General features: G+C 44.5%; 2 protein-coding genes and 1 long non-coding RNA gene across 3 annotated transcripts in view; 2 read left to right on the forward strand and 1 right to left on the reverse strand.

Annotated features, from left to right (window-relative positions):
- Nucleotides 1-7,561: 7,561 nt before the first annotated feature.
- Nucleotides 7,562-15,091, forward strand: LOC136297903 (uncharacterized). The gene is made up of 5 exons (XR_010723244.1): nucleotides 7,562-7,635; nucleotides 10,445-10,573; nucleotides 11,117-11,315; nucleotides 11,428-11,492; nucleotides 11,575-15,091. It is a non-coding gene; the product is annotated as an uncharacterized lncRNA (long non-coding RNA).
- A 1,035-nt stretch (nucleotides 15,092-16,126) lies between these two features.
- Nucleotides 16,127-17,391, forward strand: RMI2 (RecQ mediated genome instability 2). The gene is made up of 2 exons (XM_066198225.1): nucleotides 16,127-16,433; nucleotides 16,982-17,391. Exons 1-2 carry the CDS (start codon nucleotides 16,166-16,168, stop codon nucleotides 17,128-17,130), a joined length of 417 nt encoding a protein of 138 aa, XP_066054322.1. The 5' UTR covers nucleotides 16,127-16,165; the 3' UTR covers nucleotides 17,131-17,391.
- A 3,438-nt stretch (nucleotides 17,392-20,829) lies between these two features.
- Nucleotides 20,830-22,689, reverse strand: part of LOC136298030 (uncharacterized) — a 72,940-nt gene continuing 71,080 nt past the window's right edge. The window contains exon 71 of the mRNA XM_066198468.1: nucleotides 20,830-21,842. Within this exon, the coding sequence (XP_066054565.1) occupies nucleotides 21,776-21,842 (67 nt within the window). The 3' untranslated portion in view covers nucleotides 20,830-21,775. The remainder of the gene's footprint in view (nucleotides 21,843-22,689) is intronic.

Below are 22,689 nucleotides of genomic sequence, written 5' to 3' on the forward strand. Positions count from 1 at the left end.
TGCTCACAAGGCACACACGGCCAGCATGCTGATTTCTAAATAGATGAGCTGAGCAATGCAAAGCATCTGTGCAGGTCAGGGATGACTCAAACAAATCTGAGTCGATGGAGAGAAGGGGGCAGAAGGGGCAGTATTTCCTCCATCTGAAGTGAATGTATTGAAACCTCATGAAAAACCAGTGCTAAACATATGTGGCCTTTTGGAAAGTGTCTCTGTGCAACTGCATCCACAGCATGTAGAATGATAAAATCATCTCCCGAGCTGAGTCGAATGGCAGAGCTGAAGGAGAGCTGTAAATAAAGTGGTAGGTGGTTTCCTGCTAAAACTCCCCTGCATGTCCAAGAACCCACTGTGACTCAGCCATTGCAGTCACTGGGAACTCAGCACAGACACCCTTTTCTGGTCGGGTGGTTTTACTTCTCTTTTTGCACCATACCAAGAGGGGCTCCATTCATCCCTGGAGGAATCGAATTGACAAATATGACCCATTACTTTTTATTGTCTTAAGGGAATGATCTCACAGTAGACCCAGCGGGTCTGTTCTTGTCTGGTTAGCAGTGACCTCACCCACGCCTGCAAAATGATGTGTCTGCTTGGATCTTTCATGTGAAGGTTCTTGGGACTTATATTCTTGGGACTTATATTCACATACTCTTACTGGGCTCTTACATGCATCTCTTGATGGCCTAAAAAAATCAAATTTTTGGTTGCTTTCATTTCATGTGCAAGAATATTCAGAAATTACCTTTTTTTTTTTTAAGAGTGTGTGTGTAAATATGCTGAATAGGAGACAATTACTATTTGTTTGTAATACATTTTCTAATGTACCTACTATTCCTTCAAAGAATCAACACCTATAGAAAGATAAACTGAGCTGGAAGAATCCCATGTTAAAGTAACAGCAGTAGCAATGTCTAGTAGCTTTTAGATCAGCAGCATCCAGTCTCACTTGCACTAGAATACTTTATATCTGAAGCAGTCAGATGTCTTTTTGCTCCTCTGGGCTCAGGGTTTTGAAACATCCTTTGCCATTGAGATAATGCTTTCCCTGGTCCATTTGGAATTTGTATGGACAGTTGCCTTTCCATGTGAAAAGTTCTGTACACACGCAGCTTTAAACTTGTGTGCATTGGGAATTAATGAAACAGGTGTAGGAGATCTGCAGGTTTCCATGAACTGACCTAGAACAAGCTGTTCTTCTTCCCTCTTTATCCATACAATATTTGTTATGCTGCTTCTTTCTTTACACTTCTGTTTCTACCTTGTCTCTTCTCCTCCACAGTCCTTTTCCTTTTTTTTTTTTTATTTTGTTGTACTCCCTCTGTGCTAGTCCCAGCTAACTCCTTATTGGTTTCCTCCATAACGGTGCTGGAACGTTGTCCCTTCTGACCTTTCTCTGTATGAACAAATAACTACAGCCCAGGTTAAAATTTTACTCCATTCTGGTTTTTTTCTGCTTTCCAGCCCAATGTTAACTAAGTGACCCTTTAATTTCTGTTTAATATCTCTTTTAGTTTCAAGATCCTGTCTGTCTTTTGCTTTCTTTCTCTCTGTTATATTAAGTACACTTTGCACAGGGTTTTTTTTCCCCTTCTGAGAATTGTCTACTTTCTCCAGAGTTTTCAGTTTGGCATCTGAAGGTTATCTGTGGTTCCTTGTTAGTGAACTTCCGTTCTGGGAAGTTCAGCCTCCTGGTATTCTGACTCAAGTCATTAATATCAAAGTGTATTCTTCTTTTTCTTGCAAATTCCTATAACTGCCCACTTTTCTTTCTTTTTCTTTTCTTTTCTTTTCTTTTCTTTTCTTTTCTTTTCTTTTCTTTTCTTTTCTTTTCTTTTCTTTTCTTTTCTTTTCTTTTCTTTTCTTTTCTTTTCTTTTCTTTTCTTTTCTTTTCTTTTCTTTTCCTTTCTTTTCCCCAGTCCCCTCCAGTGCCCCCCACAGCAGTGCTCTGCAGAGCACGGCCTTACCAGAGCTGACGCTCAGTTGCTTTCGCTCAGCCAAGTCCCGCTGCCCTCTCGGAGGTGAATGAGGGAGGACTTGATGTGTTCTGCAGCCTTCCCATCTGAAAGGCAGGAGTCAGGGTTTTCCCAAGTGCTCCTGAGGAGGGGATACCCGAGGAGCCGGTGCCAGGGACGAGCTCGGATTACTGCAGAGGCCAGAGGGAGCTGAGGGGAGGCTGGCACTGGAGAAGTGGGGCGAGGGATGCAGAGGACACCAGATCCAAAGACAGGGAGAGCTGACATCACGGGTGGAAGTGCTGGAGGTGTGGCATGGATGAGGGACTCAAAGGCAGGAGGGGCTCGCCACGTCTCAGAGCTGGTGCCATCAGCTGGGATTCCGGCTTGGGGACCAAGGACACACAGTGACCTGCCCCATCCGCCTTCCTCCCGAGGCACTGCCCTAAACTCCTTTTACTTCTGCCAGAAACACCAGAAACAGTGTCAGTACACAGTACATCCACTTCCGCAGAGGAGGTTTAACAGACAGGCTGATCACTCCGATATCCACGCTAAACGATCATTTTATTTCACCAGGTGACCAGAACTCTCCTCCTCCTCCTCTTCCTCCCCCACATACTCTTATTTTAAGTATATTAGTACTTAGGGAAAATGATGGGGCTCTGTGGGTGGAGCCTCACAAACACGGGGTTGGTGCTGAGATCCTGCCTTCTGAGAAGAGCTCACCAGAATGACCAGGGAGGGCAGTGAGTGGGCAGAGCCCAGTGCTGGGAGCCTTGCACCTCCCAGCATCCTGCAAGATGACTGCTGCCTGCGGCTGTGACGGTTCACGTCAGGGAGGGAAAGTGTTGCACCCTCACTGGTCGTGTTGAGTCATTTGCACCTTCTGCTACATCTGGCATGAATTTCATTTTGAGTTACTCCTGTGCATCATGATTTTCAATATATCCTTCGCCAGAAGCTGGAGCCACAGAGGTGAAATTACATTTACCAGAATCTGTCATTAAAACTGACAGCTAGTTCTTATTAGAAGTAAAAAGAATCAGGTTTTGAACAGCGCCATTTTCAAGTAGTCGCATGTGGAGTAAGACTATTCATCGGAAATAATAAAGAGAATATAATCCCAGTTATTCAAATGCACCTGCCTGTACTATTCCCCTATTAGAGTTGAAATCAGGCAACAAAACAGTACCTGCAAGACAAGTCCAATTAACCATGAAAAACAGGACTCTGCCAGATGACTGGCAAGCCTGTTTTAATTTAAAGGGAAACCTGTGTCCCTCATTTGTCTTTACATAGTACTGTGTGCAACTTAACACTAAGCATTAGCTTCAGATGGGCTTTTGTACCACCTTGGATTACATCCAGTTTTGGTCTCGCCCATACTGTGAGGTTGCCAGTGTCTCTTCTGGCCGTTCAGATTTATGTCAGTCGTTTATGGCCTCAAATGATTGTACTGTAAACTCCTGGACTACTCAGAGAGGACACGCTCTGCCTTCAAATACACACCTTTGCGGTAGCTTGGAAAACTCTCCACCAGGACTTTACCTTAGTGCCTTCTCTGGTTTTTGTCTTGTGCTTGTATTGAAGTATCTTACAGGGACAGATTTAACAGGAACTTGGACTCTGTTTTTCAAAGGAATTAGGAGCAAAACCCTCTTTATTTGCATACTGCCTGTCATGTGTAACTGCAAGGGCTTTCTGCTGAAATAGAAAAGCCACACTGAGAAATAAGGCAAACCAAGATACCAGAACAACACTCAGTGGAATTGTGTCTGTTTATATTTGAATCTCTTGTTTGGAGGAAGTTCTGTTTTCACCTACAATACTACGCAAGTTCCTACAAAAATCAGTTCAATGTTAGTGTTACTCAATTTCTGAAGAAATCGTTTGGTTTTGTGTTTAGAAAACTTACTGCCAAGCCCCCTCTGCTGGAGGGAAACACCATGTTTTCATCCCTGCATGCTGAAGACATCTAGCAACAGCATTCCAGCTTCTTACTGTGCAAGTAATTACAGGCTCAGAGTTCACAAGGTCTTTACTACCTTTCCATTATTATCATCTATCATTATCTGTCATAAGTTGTGCTTTAGAGAAGAGTCTGGATTATCACTGCAAATTTGTTCAAATTATTCCATCTGAATGAGTCAGTGTGTTGAAAATTCATCTTCTCAATGGATGCATTTATCATCCAAGTTATTTTCAGCAGTGTCCACCTTCTTCATCCCCCTGCTATATCTCATATGTATTATTTACATCCTTTGTCAGCAATCGTTACACACTGTTAGAGTGAACTCACATAATAGAGCAAACAGGAAAAATCTGACTGCAAGAAGCCCACAAGCTTTTCCAAGGCAATTCAGCTGCAAAGGTGTGCTTGTCTTTCTGACTGCTCTGTTTGTCTCTCAAGTGTGACAAGAGCAGATCGCTGGGTGAAAGACAAGATGATGTGCTGGTTAAACCACACTCATCATCTGTGTATGACAAACCCTTTTTGCAAGGACCAGCTTTACACTTACAGATCAGGAAACAGGCTCAGCAAGGAGAAACAAGCCAATAGCTTCAGCATTCAATGAGGACATGGATTTCAGCACTGCTCTGAAACACACTGCCTGGTGAACTTGTTCTAGTTAATCAGGCTAAAAGCCAGAAAAGAAGTGTGTCACAACATCGAGCATTGCCCAAGAAAGGTTGGAGGTTTCTGTGATGAAGTGCTGGAGCTGTTTGTGGTTCTCTGTGGTGGACATTGAGAGCACTGAGTTTCTTTGGAAGGAGATCCAAAGCAGCCAGTAAGGAACTATTGCCTACAGAGCTGAAGCCTTTTCCCCCTTGAGATTGTTCAAAAATCGGTCTCTGAAGAAAGGCAGTCTTTTAAAAGTGGAGCAAGCCAAGAGAGCCTTGCTGGGGCAGCTGATTAGTACTTAGACCTCCTCAGAATGTGGAAAAGTGAGACTCGTGTCCCTGCTGGGTAGAGAGCAGTCAAACTTCAGTTTCTCCTTTTTCTTGCAGTTGTTAACAAGTACGTAGCAGTCTGCTCTCACTGAGAGGGAACAAGGAGTACTAATAAAGTATTTGGGAACTTAGCATCCAGAGCAGCCACTTGTCACTTGTCTAGAGCAGTCACACTGGATTCTGGTGACCCCCTGAGTGCTGTTAACTTACTGCACAGGAATCAGTTATTAGATGAGCTACCTAAGTGGGATTTGAAACTGAGACACAAGTCAGTGGGTCACCTCTGTTAAATCAAAGCCCCAACCTGCAGGCCTAAAGGCAAGGCCATTCCTTCTGTGGGTCAATGGCTCTTGAAAGCCTTTCTGTCAACTAAAGCAAGTTCACAGGAAGACCAGAGAATGTTCCCTACTATGGGTTTGTGGTGAAAGGTCCTAATTTCAAAATAAGCTTGAGAAGCATGTCCTTGAGTCCATGCCAGGGAGGGGTTTGGGCCTGATTCCCCAAACTGAAGCCCGAAGCACCCACATTCCCACAAAAGATCTCACCAGTAAACTGCTGGATAAAACTGAGAAGGTTGAAAAGATAATGATACCCCTTTAAGAAAGTGTCTCCAATGAAGTCTCTGAAGGGATGAGAAGTACTTCAAACCTCTATTATTTAATTCAGGTAAAAAAAATAGTGACAATTTTTCCATAAACATCAAACTAGCAACACTGAGGAAAGGTTGAATTGGTATTTTATGTTAAAAAAATCTTTTAAAAATATCACTGTATTTCAGATGAAAACACGAATTAAAGGTTCCTAGAATATACTCTAAGTACAGCATGTGAGGTTAAATGAGTATACAGCCTTAGCTGCAGTGGCCAAATAAATGTTAGAGTTAACAACAGGTTTGGACCAGAAAGAACTAGCCCTGAGCTCCAGGGAAGTTAGAGAACCCAGCCCATCTTTGGAAACTGATGCCCAACAGGGCAGAGGGTTAAAAACAAGTAGTCTCAGTTCTCCTGTATGCAACATTTTGTGACTATGCAACATTTCCTGGCTGATGAAATGCAGCTGCAGTACCTCCCAGGTGTAAGTCATCTGTTGCTTTATAATTTCAAAGCAATAAAGGGGTTTCCCTTTCCTTCTGATTGTGAAGGTTTTATTGCAGGCTCTGTGCACACTGCAGGAAGAAGAGAGGAAGGGGGGTTGGGAAAGGTGTTAGGAAGTGCTTCACTCCCAAGCAGTAGATAACCAGAGTCAGCTCTGCAACAGGAGGAGCACCATCCTGCTGAGGCATTTGGACATGCTTAGGTACACCTCAGAGTTTCCAGGTCTGCAGTCTAGTGGTCTTCATCCCACCTTAGCATGTGCTTGTATGGTCAGAGCTAACCTGCTTCCAGAGGCCAGACTGTGCCCAGACAAGTTGTAGCACTTAGTGCTGGAAAAACCAGCAGAAGTTCCCTCCTGCCACTCAGTGGGATGCAGGACAGGGACTGACCCAGGACACAGCTTGTCTCTTTCCAGAGGCCTTTGCATGCAGAACCTGTTCATTTCTTACCATCTGAAATGCACAGTCTGCCCGTTCAGGCAGAGCTGCAACATGAAGATACAACTTAAGACCTATGGAGTTGAGGCATTACATATCCAGACATTTATACACAATTTAAGCGCGTGAATGAAAAGTGGCAAATGAAAACCATGACGGAAACTTGTTCTTCAGTATGAGCCTGCAAGAGACAGCTACCAGGAAAGATGAAAGCATTGCTCCCAAGGCACGCATCTGTAACCTTTCTGATGAAATAATAAACAAATACACTCTTTCCTACTCATGTACCAGGAATTTAACCGATCTTAGTGTAAGATTGCAGACCGTGAACTATAACTTGAGAACATTGCAAAACATGAAAAATGCTTGGAATTCAAGGACAGAAACTCTCCCCACAGTTTATGATTAAGAATTACATGGCATTGCTCCTTTTATGACTTTACAAGTGCTCTTTACAAATGTTATCAGTGTGCAACACTCCACAGCTGTGTGACAGAAATTGCAGAAGTACTGGTGGAGGCAGCTTTGCTGCTTTACATCTGGGAAATGCAGCCGTTAGAAGGAAATGCATCTATCTATTGTACAGATCAAAAGATGAATGAGAAAGGTTCTCCAGTTACTTTCAGTTCTGTTTCCTTTGGCTGGAATTTTTGTTTTCCCTAGACAATCATGTGTCCAGCCAGAGCCCAGGGTAGTACAGTGGCATTTTTAAGAAACGGAAGGGAAAGTTGCCACGAGAAAAAGGTACATTCACCAAACACTGCCAGTTTTGAGTAAAATGTGGCACTATTTAAATGAACACTCCTGTGACTGTAAACTTCAGAGATTTTCTTAATAAGGACTGTTCCACCCAGCCTTGATTTTGGAAGTCAATAGTGACCATTACTCGAGCTGATACCACAGGAGGCCTGAAGTGTGTAGCATTTTTCAGAAGGCACTGTGTACCCATCAAAACAAGGAATACACCCTTCAGTCAGAAGAATCAGAGATTGATACTGAGCAGCACTGCTTTCATGGGCAGTATATACTGTTATTTAACTGGGCCAGCAAAAGTGTTTTGTGAACTACCCACATTATGGATTCTGAATCTAACCTACATACCTGAATGTTTAATTTTTCCAGGCAGAGAAGAGCAGTGGAACTGGAGAGTGATTGGAGCCAGCCCAGTTGCTTTTGAAAAATGTCTGCCCAAAGGTATTAATTCCTTCATCAACATGCTTAACTGCTGTTCACAAACCTGAATGAAGGTAAAAAGGGGGCCTGGAGAATATTTCTGCTATCCCCGGACACTCACTCAAGTATTTCATTTGCCAGAAACGAATTTAAAACTGATTCCATTAAATGGGCACATGAAAGCAGTAGTGAGGGTTCTCCAGCCTCCCTAGTTCCACCGGTGAGTGCTGGAAGCTCTTGTGGTCTGGAGTGGACTGAAACACCACTGAGTTCCCAGCAAGGGAAGAGCCAGAGGTACCAGAAAGGAAATAAACACATGGTCTGTGTCAAACAGTAGGGTCAACTGTTCAAGCCTCCCTTTGCCTTAAAAATCTATGAAAACAATAAAAATGAAAATACCTAACCCACATCTGTTACGGTTATTAGTAATCACAGTATTATTTTTATAGGAGGCTAGATAACGTATTGACAAACCAGAGATATCTGCAGGTAAGAAAAAGAAACTTGCATGTGCCTTTCACTTTCACCCCACGCTATTTCTCATAAATGAGGCTGTAACCAGCAATGGAGCCCAAGATCTGACAAACTTTGCCTTGCAAATCCAAGGTCATGCATTGCTCTTTTCCGTTCTCAAGTCTCTATTGTCTGACATTTGAAGTAGTTCAAATCGTAGCAGAGCTACAGCTCTTCAAATGCTCCTGTGTAAAATTGGAAATTACTTGAATATAAATGTTTGATATTGGAACATCAAAATTCCAAAGGTGCAACAAAAACTGTGCTCACAGTGTCCTGCCAGCTCTGCACAGCCACTCTTTGACATCTGCAGGAGTCTGAGGCACGATCTGCACTGACCTGATGTCTCCTGGTCGGCTCTTAAAGTATTGACAGTTTCTATTTTGAACAAACAAGCACTGATGGCTTTTGCAATAGAGTGCACTACTGCAAGTCTGGTTTTGTGGGCTTGTCAGGTTTTGAAAATAAGGCATACTGGGTTTCCATTTGTCATGTATTGCTGCTCTTCATGACAAGCTGAAAGCTTGCTAAGCTTTTGGCTTCAACATATTTGGATCCCTGATGAGTCATTTTTTGGTTGTATTTGAATTTCAAGTCCAGGTTTTGTTGTTTAGTTTGCAAGGCTGCCCTGTATAGAGCTTGATATTCAGAAACAACCATTGTGTTGCACAACTATGTGCGATCTTCTAGCCTTCTATAAAAATAAAATAGTTTCATATGAGTCATTAGTAACTGTTTAAATATATTCAGGTAGAGAAATGTTCTTACAGTTGCCTCACTGCAGACTTCACACAACCATTAGTTCAGTAGAAAGGTCAGCTTATCTGTACGTAAAAAGTTATTTTAATATTTTTCTTTGAAGTAGGTCCTTTTCAGAGTTTCTTTCTATGTTCCTCTATGTTGTTTTCCTGTTTAGTTCATACCATGAGGTTCTAGAGTCTCACTGGAAGGAGCTCTTGGAGCACCAGAGGGTGTATTTACCTTCACAAAAGCTGAGTTCTGGAATGCTCATGGATCAGTTGTCAGTGATGGCTGCTCAAGACAGTGAATGCCAGCAATAAAATTCTGACCTTCATTCCATTAAATTCTTATTTGACCTTGCATATTCTGGGCTTAGTGGAAAAAGATTCCACTTAGGGCCTAAATTAGAGAGTTTCAGCATAGTGCTTAACATAAGGTACAAACCACAAACTAAAACCTGTGATTAAAATTACTACATCAAGAGATGGAGGCAGTTTGTGACATTTTAATGTCAAATTATATTTTAAAACGTGACATTTCCATGTGGCTTGTAGAGCTCTTTCTAAAATGAACTGATGAGATATCTTCCCATTGGGTCGTGCAGTCTTGTGTCTTTTGACTTTTTTAATAAATTAAAGAAACTTAATGTGGAAACACTTCATCAATTATACATTGAGTGTTCTGATTTAGGAAGAACTCTGTGATTTAACATGATATTTTATATCCTCTCTTAGACCTATTAAGAGATAAGTAGGCCTTGTATATCCATATACTGATGTGACTTCCATCCCAAATTACTGCTATTAACACACCAACATTCGTTCATTCATTCATTCATTCACTCATGCCGGTGGCTGGGGAGCAGGCTGCTATTTGTAGGGGCTATGGCAGTAAATGCATTCTCCATCCAGGCTTGTAAGTACTTCTGGGTTTGAATCTTGCTTACAAGAAACTGGGAACTCAAGCTTCTTTAGGTCCCAGTCCACCTATGTACACAAAACCATGTAAGGGCTATTGTTGAGCAGCTTCAGGCAAAGTTTCACTGCTGTTGATTTCCTCTTTATTTTGTTTTTGCTGTTTCGGTCGTTCAGCTATTTGCTGTGAATCCATGCCTGGTGTCCCCCTGCAGAGCAGCACAAAGCCAGCTGCTCCTCCAGCTGTGTTTTTTTGCTTTTTCTTTCTGAAGTACCAGTTCTGGGGCCTTCCTGCTGAGCCCTTGGCAGCATCCTCCCCTCCAAGGCCATTCCTCTGCCCCTCCAGGTGTTACTGCCAGCACCAGGTGAGTGAGGACACCATTGCTCACAAGCACCTCCTGAAGAATATGCCAGTGCTGCCTGGTGCCCTGTGTCCAGTCCAGGATCCTTTTTGTCTGTGCAATCACGTGGACAAAGCTTTAGTCACAGCTTCATGGAGAACTAAGTGCAGCCATTTTACACACAGATTCTCTGATCTCAGAGCAAAATTTGGTTAGTTAAGCGCAGTCAAGACATTTGTCTGAGGTGATACTTCATGGGAATACAGGCAACAAGCACTGGCCAAAGCACAGGGAGTAACGAGGACGATTCACTTTCCGCAGGAATTATCTGTGATTAGAAACAGCTGTCTGGTCTGCTTGGCTGTGCAAGCTGCAGCTGCCACCAAAGCTGCTGTTAAACGTGTGCCCCTGAAGGCTCTGCAGAGTAATACCACACACAGCAACGGACAGGTGAGCTCTCCCCTCTCTGGCTCCCTGCAGCTCTTGGATGCTCACTTCAAACTTTCCTCTTCAAGTAGCCTGATGCTAACTTCCAAAAGCTTTTTCCTAAATTAATGCATGTGTATGCTGAATGTGAGAGTGGTATAAAATTCTTGTGTTACAATATTAAAATTCTGAATTCCTTTCAATTGTGCTCTAACATTTTATTAATTTGAAATTGCCTTGGTTGATGGTGCTGTAGCTGTGATGTTTTTAGTTTAAACAAGATAAAGTTCATAGGGAGAGACAGTCTTCTTGATTGAACCTGAGAAAGATCTTGCCTGCATGAAAATTTGACTATTAGTAAAAGCCTCTCCCTACTAAGCACCAGAAATTTATTTCATTAATCTTTGAAGAGGCCTTGAATATTGCAGAATCCTGCCCGTGTGTGCTCTGGAATGGCTGTAACTTCTCAGCCTTACTGGCTTCTATGTAGATGTCTATTTGACAAGTCAAGATTTTAAGTTTTTGGAAGTAAAATGTCACTCTTCTGCTTACTGTTCTTTTCTTTAGGAGAATTATTCTTCAGTCGCATTGCTGAATGAATTGGCTGCTGACCATGCTAATCAGAGTGTATTTCTGCAAAGGCAGCAGCTGTAAAGGGAAGACTCTGTGATCTGTATTCCCCAACGCTGGTTATAGGCACTCTCCAGTCTCGTTAAGCTTTTGCTAAACATACGATTCTTTTATAAAGTGAAACTCAGTCACAAAGGTGAGTGACTGATGTCTCTTAGCTACTGGCTCAGCTGCAGTGGGGATGAAGATCTAATGCTTTGAATGCCATTCATATTTCCTGTTTAAAGAGTGCTTTTCTTCTTGTGCAGGAGTTTGAATACACCCATCTGGAAGCCAGCTCTGCAGACTATTTCCAGAGCACCAAGCAATACTGGTAAAGACTGATTATTTTTTTTACTCTAATCATGTCATAGTCCTATTCCACAGAACACTGATTTATTTAATTTACATGGCAGCATATTTATACCACGGAAAGAAACAAACAGGTGACACCCACTTCTGCAGAACACAACGGGAGTTCTCTAAGCGTTCTTTGTAAATGAAATGAGTCAGCCAAGCAGGACAGCATAGCCCTTTTCACAGCCTGCAGGCTCTGTGGCAGGGATGTGCGGTGAGTGACAGGAAGTTTGCATGCCAGTGGGAGCAATGAAATCATTTCTCATGCTAAGGCTGGCTGTACAAGCTGAGGTTTTCCCACTCTCTGAGGAGCTGCTGTTTTTCCTCTGCACATGCTGGGTGCAGCTGGCAGCTCCTGGCAGCTGCAGGAAGACTCTTGCCATAATCCCACACTGATTCCACCAAGTGTAAGGTCACTTGCAAAGGAGTTAAGTTCTATTGAGTTCTCAGGGAAAAAGAGCACTGGGGGGTGCCTTGCTAATGCTCTAGTTGATGGTATTTCCCACAAAAGTTAGGTCACCATACCTCCTCTGTCACTCTAAGCGCACATTTTGTCTTGATGACACCATGGGAGAGGCCAGACTCTTCTTGTTGTTGTAAATAGTGGGATTCTGATACCTGTTGCTCACATTGACCTGCCCTGGCCAAGTCACATCTAAAATGCCACTTATTCAGAGCCACCTCCTAATTAAAACCTTGGCAGGTTGCACCTGGAGTTCTCCTGTCTCAGCATATGACTTTGCTGGCTCCAGGTCTTTTGAGATTCCTGGTCGAACACAATTTAGTATCCATCTGCCAGACTGCTCTGTCCCAAAGCATAAATTACAAGCAGCTGAAGCTCATGTTAGGGATGTAAATACAACTGACTTCCAACCCATTAATTCCAGCTCATTGATCCATTAATTTTGAATCATTAATTAAATTCAGTGATGATGAGATAGTCTAAAAAGAAAAACCTTGAAGGATGAAGATGTTTTTCCAGACGTCAGTCAGCATGTCTACATTGCATCTTTTATGCAATACAAAACAAACACCAGGAACAGCTGAATTTTATATTCTTGTGTTTGTGTCATATCGTTCTGTGTGCGATGTAAGAAAAGAAGTCTAAATTAAGACAGATCTCTTGAAGGTCAAACCTGACACTGTATGTGCTAAAAGCTGTCCTTCAGTGAAGTTTCGTATGAATACCAGGGAAAGGAAGACAGTCTCAGACCCCCCTCTTGCAGAGTCATGCGTTATTGCAAAGAATTATTTTCACAGTTTTCTTCTGTGATGCTGAGCTCCCACGTGCTGCTTCCTTCTGCTGAACGAGGAAATGAAAGGCTCAATCAAATCCCTTTGCAGTTTACTCTGCGGCCGTGGGCAGGCACTGGAGATGCCAGAATAGAGCAGGGGTTGGCCTGTCCCCATCACATCCTCTGAGTTTCTGCGCTGCCAGAGACAGATCTGGTTTATGAACATTTGTGGGCCATTCAGACATAAACGTTGCGATCCATGTATTCTTCAGCTCCACGCTTTGTGACTGTTTCTGCAGTCAGCTGTGGAGCTCCCAGCTAGCTCTATTTCTAAAGCAAGCACTTACAATATACTAAAAATAAAATTTAAAAAAAAACAACCCTCATGATTACTTGTATTCCAGATCCTAGGAAAAAAAATTAAAAACTAGTTTGAAATCCAGTTTATAACTTCTCAGTACTAGGAAAGAGAAACAGAAATAAAATTGAAAAACCTGTTCTGTACGCCTTGGCCAATGGACTGGAAAGAAGGATTTTTTAAAACTTTTGGGTAGGATGGAAGGCTGTAAAAGATCAGATTTCCTGGCCAAGGGAAAGAAGGATTTTTCTGCGTCTGTAATATCAGCCTTTTACCAAAATTAGGGAGAGAAGCAGGGAATTGCTTCCATTTTAAGTAGTACTGTCAGTGGGAGCACAAAAAGGTCTGAGCTGGAGAGAAAATTTCAAGTTGCTGCTTCTTTGGAAATCTCTTTTCACAGAGATCTGGGGTCAAATTCTTTTCTAAGCTGTCCTGGCACCATACCAACAAAACACTGGCAGTGGAACTGAGGCAGCCCTGACTCCTGCTTTCAGCTGGATTTTGTTGTCTAGTGTAGTTTGACTTTTCTTTACCCACGCTGTGACCATCTCCTGTGCGTGTCAGCCTGAGGAATAACGTCCTTGAAGATTGCTTTGAAGTGAGGTGCATGGTGTAGTAGCAGGCAGAAGATTGATTTCTTCTTTTTGAATCCGTGCAAACCAAAACTCTCTCATCAAGCGTGCTCTCAAAAAGCCTCCTCATGTTTAATCCAGTGCAATTTAGAGCCCGGCGGGCACCAGCTCAGTGCCTTTTCCAGCTGTGTGCTGAGCTTCCTCCGCTCCCCTTCAATCAGAGGATGATTGCTCTGGGGTCACCTCCACAACAGTCTCTGGAGGCCTCAGACATTTCCCTGCAGCTGCAGAACGTGTCTGTGCTGAGCTGCACCAGCTCCTGGGGAACAGCCTTGCACATAATTCAGCATAACTTTGCATTTTACTAAAAGATAAGGATTTTCTGGTTTGGGTAAACAAATCCATTTCTTGATGCAGGCTGACAGTGCTTTTGCCCTTCTTATAACAGTTTCTTGAAGGCAAAGCTTTTAAAAGGGACCTTTTGCTCTCTCCTGAAGCTTACACTCTTGTAGGGGTCTTGCCTTGATCTGTGGATTTAATGGCTTAATAAGCATTAGACCCTCCTATTATGCAGTAAAAAATAGGAATACAATACTTTTATCAATATTTGGCACAATTAATTTTTTTTTATGTGAAACTAAATATTGATGCTGTCAAGTGACTGCAGCTTAAGGGCATAAATTACAAATATTCTCCTGTGAGCCTCGTTCAAATCTTGCATTCATATACAGTAACCATCTAATGTCTTTCTATTCCTGTAAGCCATATGATTTGATTGCCAGATTACATGGTTCTGTATTGTGCTTAGATGTCAGTGTTTTTATTGTTATTACCAATATTATGTTTTATTCTTACTGTAAGTGGTAACAAAAAATTAACCGCTTCCTTACACTATAAAAAGAATACAGTCCCATTTACAGAATGTCTCTAAACAGAAAATATCTTTGGAAAAAAAATACTGAATAAATAATTCACAACATGATGGGCGAGTAGAAAAAAAAGGGCTTTTGATGTATTTTGCTACTCAGGACAAAACCAGATTTTTTAAATGAAGTAACTGCTTATTTTAATGGAGAACAAAAGCTCTTCTAAAGAAGAATGTTTGCAATCAGTGTATTTTTACCCATTCTGCACTTTTGTAGGTAATTGGACTTGTGAAAGTAATGAACACATCCCTTTGATTTTCCTGATTCTTCTATTTGTTCCATCTTCCTGTTTCTTCATTAGCTTATTTCTTGCCTTATTTTCTAAACGAAATGTAAACCTACCCACCCAAAAGAAACCATAGTATTTCAAGAATACCAGACTGCAGCGAAGTGAACTAGCCTGTCTGTAATATAAACAGACAGTAAATAAATTCGTAAAAGCCTTAGAATTAAAATCTCCCATCTTACAACTGCCCACACTTCGATTGCATTACGCTCCGGATTTCCCCAGAAGAGCATCCCCGGGAAAATCAGCGTGTGCATTTTCCTGTTTTCTCCCGAAACCGGAGGAGCTTCATCACCTGGCCGATAACCACGCGCCGGGCCGGGTGGGAGCCCGGGCTGCCTGCAGCAGCGGCGCCGGCAGCGCCCGCAGCTCCGGCCGGACCACGGGTCACCGCTCACACCGCCTTCGGCACCTCGGCGGGCCGGCCCGCACCTGAAACCAGGCAGCGTGAGGGCCACGCAGGCTCCGGGCTGGCCCAGGTGAGCGGCGGCGGCTCGGGGGGCCGGCAGGTAGAGTGAGGGCCACGCAGGCTCCGGGCTGGCCCAGGTGAGCGGCGGCTCGGGGGGCCGGCAGGTAGAGTGAGGGCCACGCAGGCTCCGGGCTGGCCCAGGTGAGCGGCGGCGGCTCGGGGGGCCGGCACACGGTGCAGCCGCTGGGCACCCGGGGGCGGTGGGCTGTGTGAGGGGAGCGGGGGCACAGCCTGCTCTCTGTGCCGGTGGGCTGTGTGAGGGGACCAGGGGCACAGCCTGCTCTCTGTGCCGGTGGGCTGTGTGAGGGGACCGGGGATTACAGCCTGCTCTCTGTGCCGGTGGGCTGTGTGAGGGGACCGGGGATTACAGCCTGCTCTCTGTGCCGGTGGGCTGTGTGAGGGGACCGGGGATTACAGCCTGCTCTCTGTGCCGGTGGGCTGTGTGAGGGGACCGGGGATTACAGCCTGCTCTCTGTGCCGGTGGGCTGTGTGAGGGGACCGGGGATTACAGCCTGCTCTCTGTGCCGGTGGGGTGTGTGAGGGGACCGGGGATTACAGCCTGCTCTCTGTGCCGGTGGGGTGTGTGAGGGGACCGGGGCACAGCCTGCTCGCTGTGCCGGTGGGGTGTGTGAGGCAGCCGGGGCACCGCCTGCGCTCCGCACCGTCAGAGCCCCGCGGTGCGGTGCCGCCCGTTCCGCCCGCCCTCCCCCGCTCCGCGGGGCCGTTCCCAGCTGCAGCGCTGCCGCCGCTCGGGGGCGGGCCGGGCCGGGCGCTTCCCGCCCTCCGCGGCCTGGGCCCCTCAGCATGGCCGGGGCGGCGCCGGGCCCGCCGGTGAAGGTGCTGGCGGCGCAGCTGCGGCGGGCGGAGCGGGGCGCCGGCGGCGCCTGGGAGCTGCGGCGGGCGGCGGAGGGCCGGGCGCCGCTGTCCCTGCGGGCCGTGTGGATGCAGGGCACCGTGCTGGAGGTGCAGCGCGGCGCCCAGGGCGGCTCGGCCCGGCTGCAGGACGGCAGCGGCGCCTTCACCGTGCTGGGCGCGGAGCAGGTGCCGCAGGGCCGGCCGTGCCTGAGCGCAGGTACCGCGGGCGGGGGGACCCCGCGGGCGGGGGGACCCCGCGGGCGCTGCCCGTGCCCGCTCTGTCGTGGTTCGCCGCATCTCCGCCAGGCCGGGCCGGGCCCCGCACAGCAGGCCCCGAATAAGGGGAGAGAGTCTTCTGTTTCTGTTTTCTGGGGTTTTTTTTTCTTCTTTCTTACCTTCTCTTCCCTTCACCAGAAATGCCGGTTCAAATGGAGAAGTGTTGGTCTTCGGAATTGCAAAAAATTGCGGTACTAGATAGACACATTGCTTAAAAATTCAGCCTTCTGACTTATCCTCAGTCCACTTAGCAGGACAAATTTGTGTTTGTTTGGCTCTTACTGTATGTGAAAATGTAGTTAAATATGCCATAAAGTGACTGTACAGATAATGAAGCCTTTTTCTGAAATTTCTGAAGCAATCTTCACTCCTGAGTTTTCTTACAAGGATTGGCATCTTCAGTTTACACTGTTTAATTGGCTTTAGGCAATTTGGTTTCTGAATTTAAATGATAGTACAAAGATTAATTAATGCTTATTTGTTTTTTAGGGAAGTATGTAATGGTGATGGGTGTGGTGCGGTCCTGCAGTCCTGAGCCCGTTCTTCGAGCAATAAAGATGACAGATCTCTCTGAAAACCCCGTCCATAAGAGTATGTGGGACCTTGAAGTGGAGGATTTGCACAGAGTCATCCCCTAATACTTTTACTTTCTGCCTAAAAGAACTGGAAATTCGGTTTCTTTCGCTTTTTGGTGCAGAACATTGGACCATTCTGTGTAACCACTCCCGGAGAAAACCAAAGTGAGGAGTTGACCTCCGTTAAGCCTAGGGACCAGTGCTTATCTGATAATAACCACAGTGTTCACGGCTTCCAGTCTCTTTTTGTACCAACATATTTGAGAAATGCCTAATTGATGTTTGAAGATGTCCACGCTATTAAAAAGGCCGTGTGTTTGTTTCTGTGTGTGTCAGCTGCTGTTTGGGGAGCACGGGCTGAGGCAGCTCTTCTGCAGCGAGGGCTGCACAGGGCTGTGATACCAGGGTGAACTCAGTACCTGGCATCAAGGCAAAATATGTTTCAACCCATTTAGGCTGTGGTTGGAAATAATCGTTTTCACCTGTATTTTCTGTTTCAGTAATTGCCATGTCTGCCTGTAAGACAGGTGTCTCTTGGTAACCATTAGCAATGTCTTGTACTTAAAATACCTCTCTAGTTTCTGAAGTGCCGGAAGTGGTCATGACCCCTCTGTTCCAGTGAAGTGAGGTTAATGAAAAGATGTGATGCAGGATTCCTTGGAATCAGTTCTCCAGGTGCAAGATTTAAGTACTTTTTACCTCCAGAAACAAGCGTTCTGTTCCTAAGTGCATTTATCTTTTTGAAGGTTTTTCTCTCCCAATGTATGCTATTTTTAATTGTTTAAATAATTCTAAATTATATTCTCTTCTTCTCTTTCCTTCTCTGAAAAATAACAAACTCTGAAATCGCATCAGGAAACCTATAAAAAGTAAAAATGTTGCTACTCTTTATTTTCCCTCTTGTCTGAAGAGAATTTGGGTCCTGGCGAATGCATTGCATTATCTGTGTGGAATGGCTTTGTGACTGGGGACTGTATTGTCCAGCAGCACAGTTATGTTAATTAGGAATGCATATTGGAAGGGAAGAGAATCTGATTGAATGCTCCACAATTTAAGATGATAATCAAGTGGTGGTAATTAAATTTTTAAATTGTGGGATTAGGTTTTCAAAGCATGTGGAAACTAACTAGTGTCCTTTAAAGACTGGAGATGTTTGCAGACTAAGGACTGCATTTCAGAGTGCAATTCCAGTCTTGAGTTTGGTATTCCAAACCAGACCACATCACAGGCAGTTGGATAGTGGAAGTCCTGTGCTCTCAGATACTGCTGATGAAATGCCAAAACATACGGAGATAAAGAATTTTGGTGGTCCGGGTTTATTTATTGTGTGTAATTCTGGGAAAATCCACTTGTGGAGTGCTGTAGCCTTTCAGAAATAATCCATGAGACCAGCATATCAGCTAGTTCATGTTAAAAATAACTTTCCTAGGAGCTCAAAGCAAAAGACACTTGTAGCCAGGATGAGTGTTGTACTTCTAAACAAAAGACTGCTGGAGAGAGCTTTGACTCCCAGCTCGGCTGTACTTCACCTAACTAATGAGAGGCTGATGCTGCCTATGGCTCTTGGTGGCTGTTTCAGGCTGGGCTGAAGGCCTGGTTTCCACAATTTAGCACTGTGGGGGTATACTGGGCATTCTCCCTTTTCCTCACCTTAGAGCTCAAACTCTGCAGTTAGAACATGGGGGTTTGATTTTTGTTGCTGTTGTACAGCAGAGTATTTAATTGAGGAGTTACAGGATAAGGGGCTTCTTTAGCCCCGTGTTGAGGAGGAGGTCAAAGCTGAGCTCTTGTTACATCTGTTTTGGGGTTGGGGTGATATATAGAAATTCTGTGAACTTTATAGATCATGGGGGCTCTGTATGAAGAACACAGCGGAGGTGAGTTGTAACCTCACCTCCTGTCTGTGCTCGGCAAGCACAGCTGGTGTGGGCAGGTGTGTTCAAAGTGCTCTCACAGCAGGATTGCAGAGGCAGAAAGTCCTGTGTGTTGTGTGCTGGGGGGACCCATGAGATATGCCCTGGATGTTATCTATTTGCCATATGCCAGCACAGTTTATATACTGCGGTACTGGCATCCGAGGCATGAACAGTTTGGATTACTTCAGTCAGGGTGTTCAATAACGTGCAGCGTTGCCAGTGGTTAGCTACTAAAAGTTTGGTCCTGATAAAGCCAGGGCTAGTGCAGAGGAAAAGCTAGTAATGAAATACTGAAGCTGATGGATTGATGTGCTAAATGCTCCAGTCAAACCATTCCGAGGTGATTCTTTTCCAGAGGCTCTCCTCCATGAGAAATCACGAAGGTCTCAATTGGCCTGAGGGCTGTTTTGTGTGGAGCTGGCACGCTGCCCTGCAGGGACGCTGCTGTCCCTCCCTCCCTCCAGGTACACCTGGGACTCCAGGTACATCCCCCTGGCACTCTGGTGGTGTCTTTGCTGATAGGAGCTGCCATCTCTCCTCTGTTAGGCAGAAGGGTGATGTGTTGGCTCCATTTTTTAATTCCCCAGATGAGACATTATCATGCAGTAATTAAGGCGTACTTAAAACTGTTTGGCTGGATGGTTTTATTGGTTCATTAAAGGGTTTACACAGTTCACAGCCTGTGGCACTGCAGTGTTTGTGGGCAGGTATTTGCGAACAGGTGTGCCAGAGCTCTTGCCTTTGCGTTAACAGCAGAGCGTGGCAGGAAGCAAAGGCACAGCTGCCAGTGCAGAAACATGGAGATAACGCTTCATTCCTGAGAGCCGTGGATCAGTGCTAAACTCCAATGACGAACATGACGTGGAACACGTCACTGAAGCGTGGGGTGGTTTGGAGTTTTTCCCCTTCCCCGTGGCGGTGGCTGTGTTAGCCCTGCTCAGGGGCAGCGGTGTGATGAACAGTGCATGCCCTGTGTGCAGGCAGTGCGCTGGGTCAGCGGCGTGTCCAGAGCAGCCGTGGGCTTAGCAGGCCTTCCTGTGGCTCTGCGGCTGGAGCGGCGCTGGGTCTGACTGCTGCTCAGCTTCAGGGCGTGAGGCGTGCCAGAGTTCCCGACTCGACAGGAACTGTGTGCATGGAGAACCTCGGAACAGCTCAGAGACGCCAGACAACGGGGCTGAGTGAAATGGCTGCAGTTAAACGGCTTATTTATGATGAGGGATAAGTTACAAGCAGATTTTAGAGGAGACCTGGTGTCTGCGTCCAGCTCAGTGTTGGTGTCTGCAGTTAGCATTTAGTTAAATTCCTGTATTCCTGTACTGCTGACTGAGCTCCTCTCAGTCTTTTTGTCTATTTGCTGATGTTTTTCTTTGTTCCTGAAACTGTCACCACAGGACTTTTTTCAGAGGCACTTGGTGTGGTTAGCTGGGGAGTGAAGTGACATTCAGTGACTGGGGAGAAAATTATGTGGGTTTTTATTCAGTAATTGGTATAAATATTCTTCCGGAAATATTTCATACAATTTTGGCTTTTTACAAGGGCGCAGGTATAAAATTATTAGAGGAAGACTTGATTTCTAGCATCTGGTGTGTGTGGGAATCCTAAAAATGGCAGGATTTTTTCCTGACTTGTGTAGGAATCCTGTATTTAATTTGTATCCAGCTAGAGAGTTAAGTGTTCAGAAAGTGACTGCAGCTGCAAGCAGCCTACACGAGATAAGAGGCAGCTGCTTGCTTTGTCTGTGAGCCAGTCAAACCCACCCAGTTCCATCTCTCTAGGTCAGTACAACTTTGTTGTTACAAATAATCAATAAAAATGTACTCCAGCACAAAAACCAGGCAGTGAAATGTTTATTAGCATGATGTCATAATACAGAACAGCATTATTTCAATGTTTGCATATTATGCAATCCAAATTGGATGGATTTTGCAATGTTAGCAAGGAATAGCTGCATTCCAGGCGCTGCGTGTGTAATGCAAATTTTAAATCAAGTTACCTACAACCCAGAAAGGGAGTTAACATGTGAGACACTCACAAACAGCTGTAACACCCCAAGGTTACTTCATGGGGAGGGTAGATCTTGGTCACCTTTTCCCAACACATCAGCTGGCTGCTGCCAGGGAGGTTCTACAGACACACAGGGAAAACGTGAAACTGCTGCACAGAGACCAAGAAGGCTGTTTCTCATTTAACAGTCTGTACATTAACAAGGGAAAAATCAGCCAGTATAAAAATGAGAACAGGATTAACTGCTTTCCATTATTTACCATCTTATTTCTGTCTTAGCCTTCTTGTGTGTTGGAGTACTTCCCTGGAAAAAGATAGATAACTTTCTCCAGAACCGCTGAACAGTGGGCTTTCACTTCTGGAGAAAAAAGAAGTCAGCAACTCTGCTGACTCCAGGCTGATGATGCTGCTTTCACAGAGTAGTTCACTTGCACTAATCTGAGCTGGAAGAGAGCTTTTCTCAGCTTTTCAGTGTATTTATGCTGTGGTTCAAGGCTTGTGGAGAGGCAACTTTGCCACCATATGGGAGAATTTTTTAGAGTAACTGATACTTTGATGTACAATTTCTTTTGGTTGATTATAGTTTCTTGTCAATATACTGAATAATTCCTCTTGCCCTCAGGTGTTCTGGGTGGAAAGCTTTCCTTTTTTTTACTATATACACTTCATTGTATTCACAGTTAACACTAATGTATTCACACTTCTCATGTTCTCTCCCTGTTCTTGCCTCTACCTTGTCTACCTAAAATAACTGTTCTGTTTTGGGTGCTGAAAGGGTTCTTGCATCTTCAGGGTTGGTATCTGCCATTCAGAACTGGCTCGAGCTGAGATGAAGAAGAGATGAAGTCCAGGTAACTGGTAAGTAAGTACAAGTCACATGTAATGCAACCTCTCATTACAGTTAAGTAATCAGAAAATCTCTGAAGGGAAAATAGCATCAGATATATTTATGACATCAAAAAATTGTGGGGAAAGTACTCCAGCATTTTAGAGACGGTTTTATCTTAGATCACTAAATTGAAATAAAGATGTAAGGTTCTCTCATGTTTGATAATTCACATTAAGGAGGAAAAGGGCACCATTGTTTCTAAAGTTTATGAGGTCTGGGTAGTTCAGCTATTCACTGGAAGATCCTTGACAAGCATGGATTTCTAAGAAATGGTGCAGAGGTAATTTTCTGCTGACAGCCACTTTCTGTTTTGCTCTCGTGACCGTCACTGGTTATCAGTTACTGTGCATAACCCAAGCATTACTGACTCTTTCACTGTGTGAAACCTAATTCTCCCTTGGTTTGGTCTGTTCAACTTCCTTCTCTTTAGAGTGTTTATGTAGAGATTAACTCATGTCTTTCCTCAACCTATTTTTTCCCCAGGACTGTTCTCAGCTGGTTCACAATTTAAGTTAAACATGGTGTCCAAAATTGGATACATAAAATAAGCTAAATAGAGAAGATGTATTTCTTGTTTTAAATATGTTGATTCATGTGTACATCCCCAATGGATTTTGCTTCTTTAATAGCATGTTCTTGTTAACTGAGCTTGTGATCCACCTTCATTCCAGTCCTTTTCCTCAGAAATGGGATAATGTAAACTAGCAGCACTAGCTGACTTCAATAATTCATCTATCAAGCTATTCTAAAACCTTATTTTCAACTGAATGTTCTGTTGACTCAGATTTAACCAAATGTGTCTCTTTATTTCAT

Source organism: Chamaea fasciata, unplaced genomic scaffold, assembly GCF_029207755.1.
Source record: "Chamaea fasciata isolate MVZ Bird 193981 ecotype frontalis unplaced genomic scaffold, bChaFas1.0.hap1 SCAF_16, whole genome shotgun sequence".
Classification (NCBI taxonomy): domain Eukaryota; kingdom Metazoa; phylum Chordata; class Aves; order Passeriformes; family Sylviidae; genus Chamaea; species Chamaea fasciata.

Coding starts and splice junctions, on each gene's coding strand:
- RMI2 (XM_066198225.1), top strand. CDS start 16,166: ATGGCCGGGGCGGCGCCGGGCCCGCCGGTGAAGGTGCTGGCGGCGCAG. Junction 16,434..16,981: donor CCGGCCGTGCCTGAGCGCAG/GTACCGCGGGCG, acceptor TTTGTTTTTTAG/GGAAGTATGTAATGGTGATG.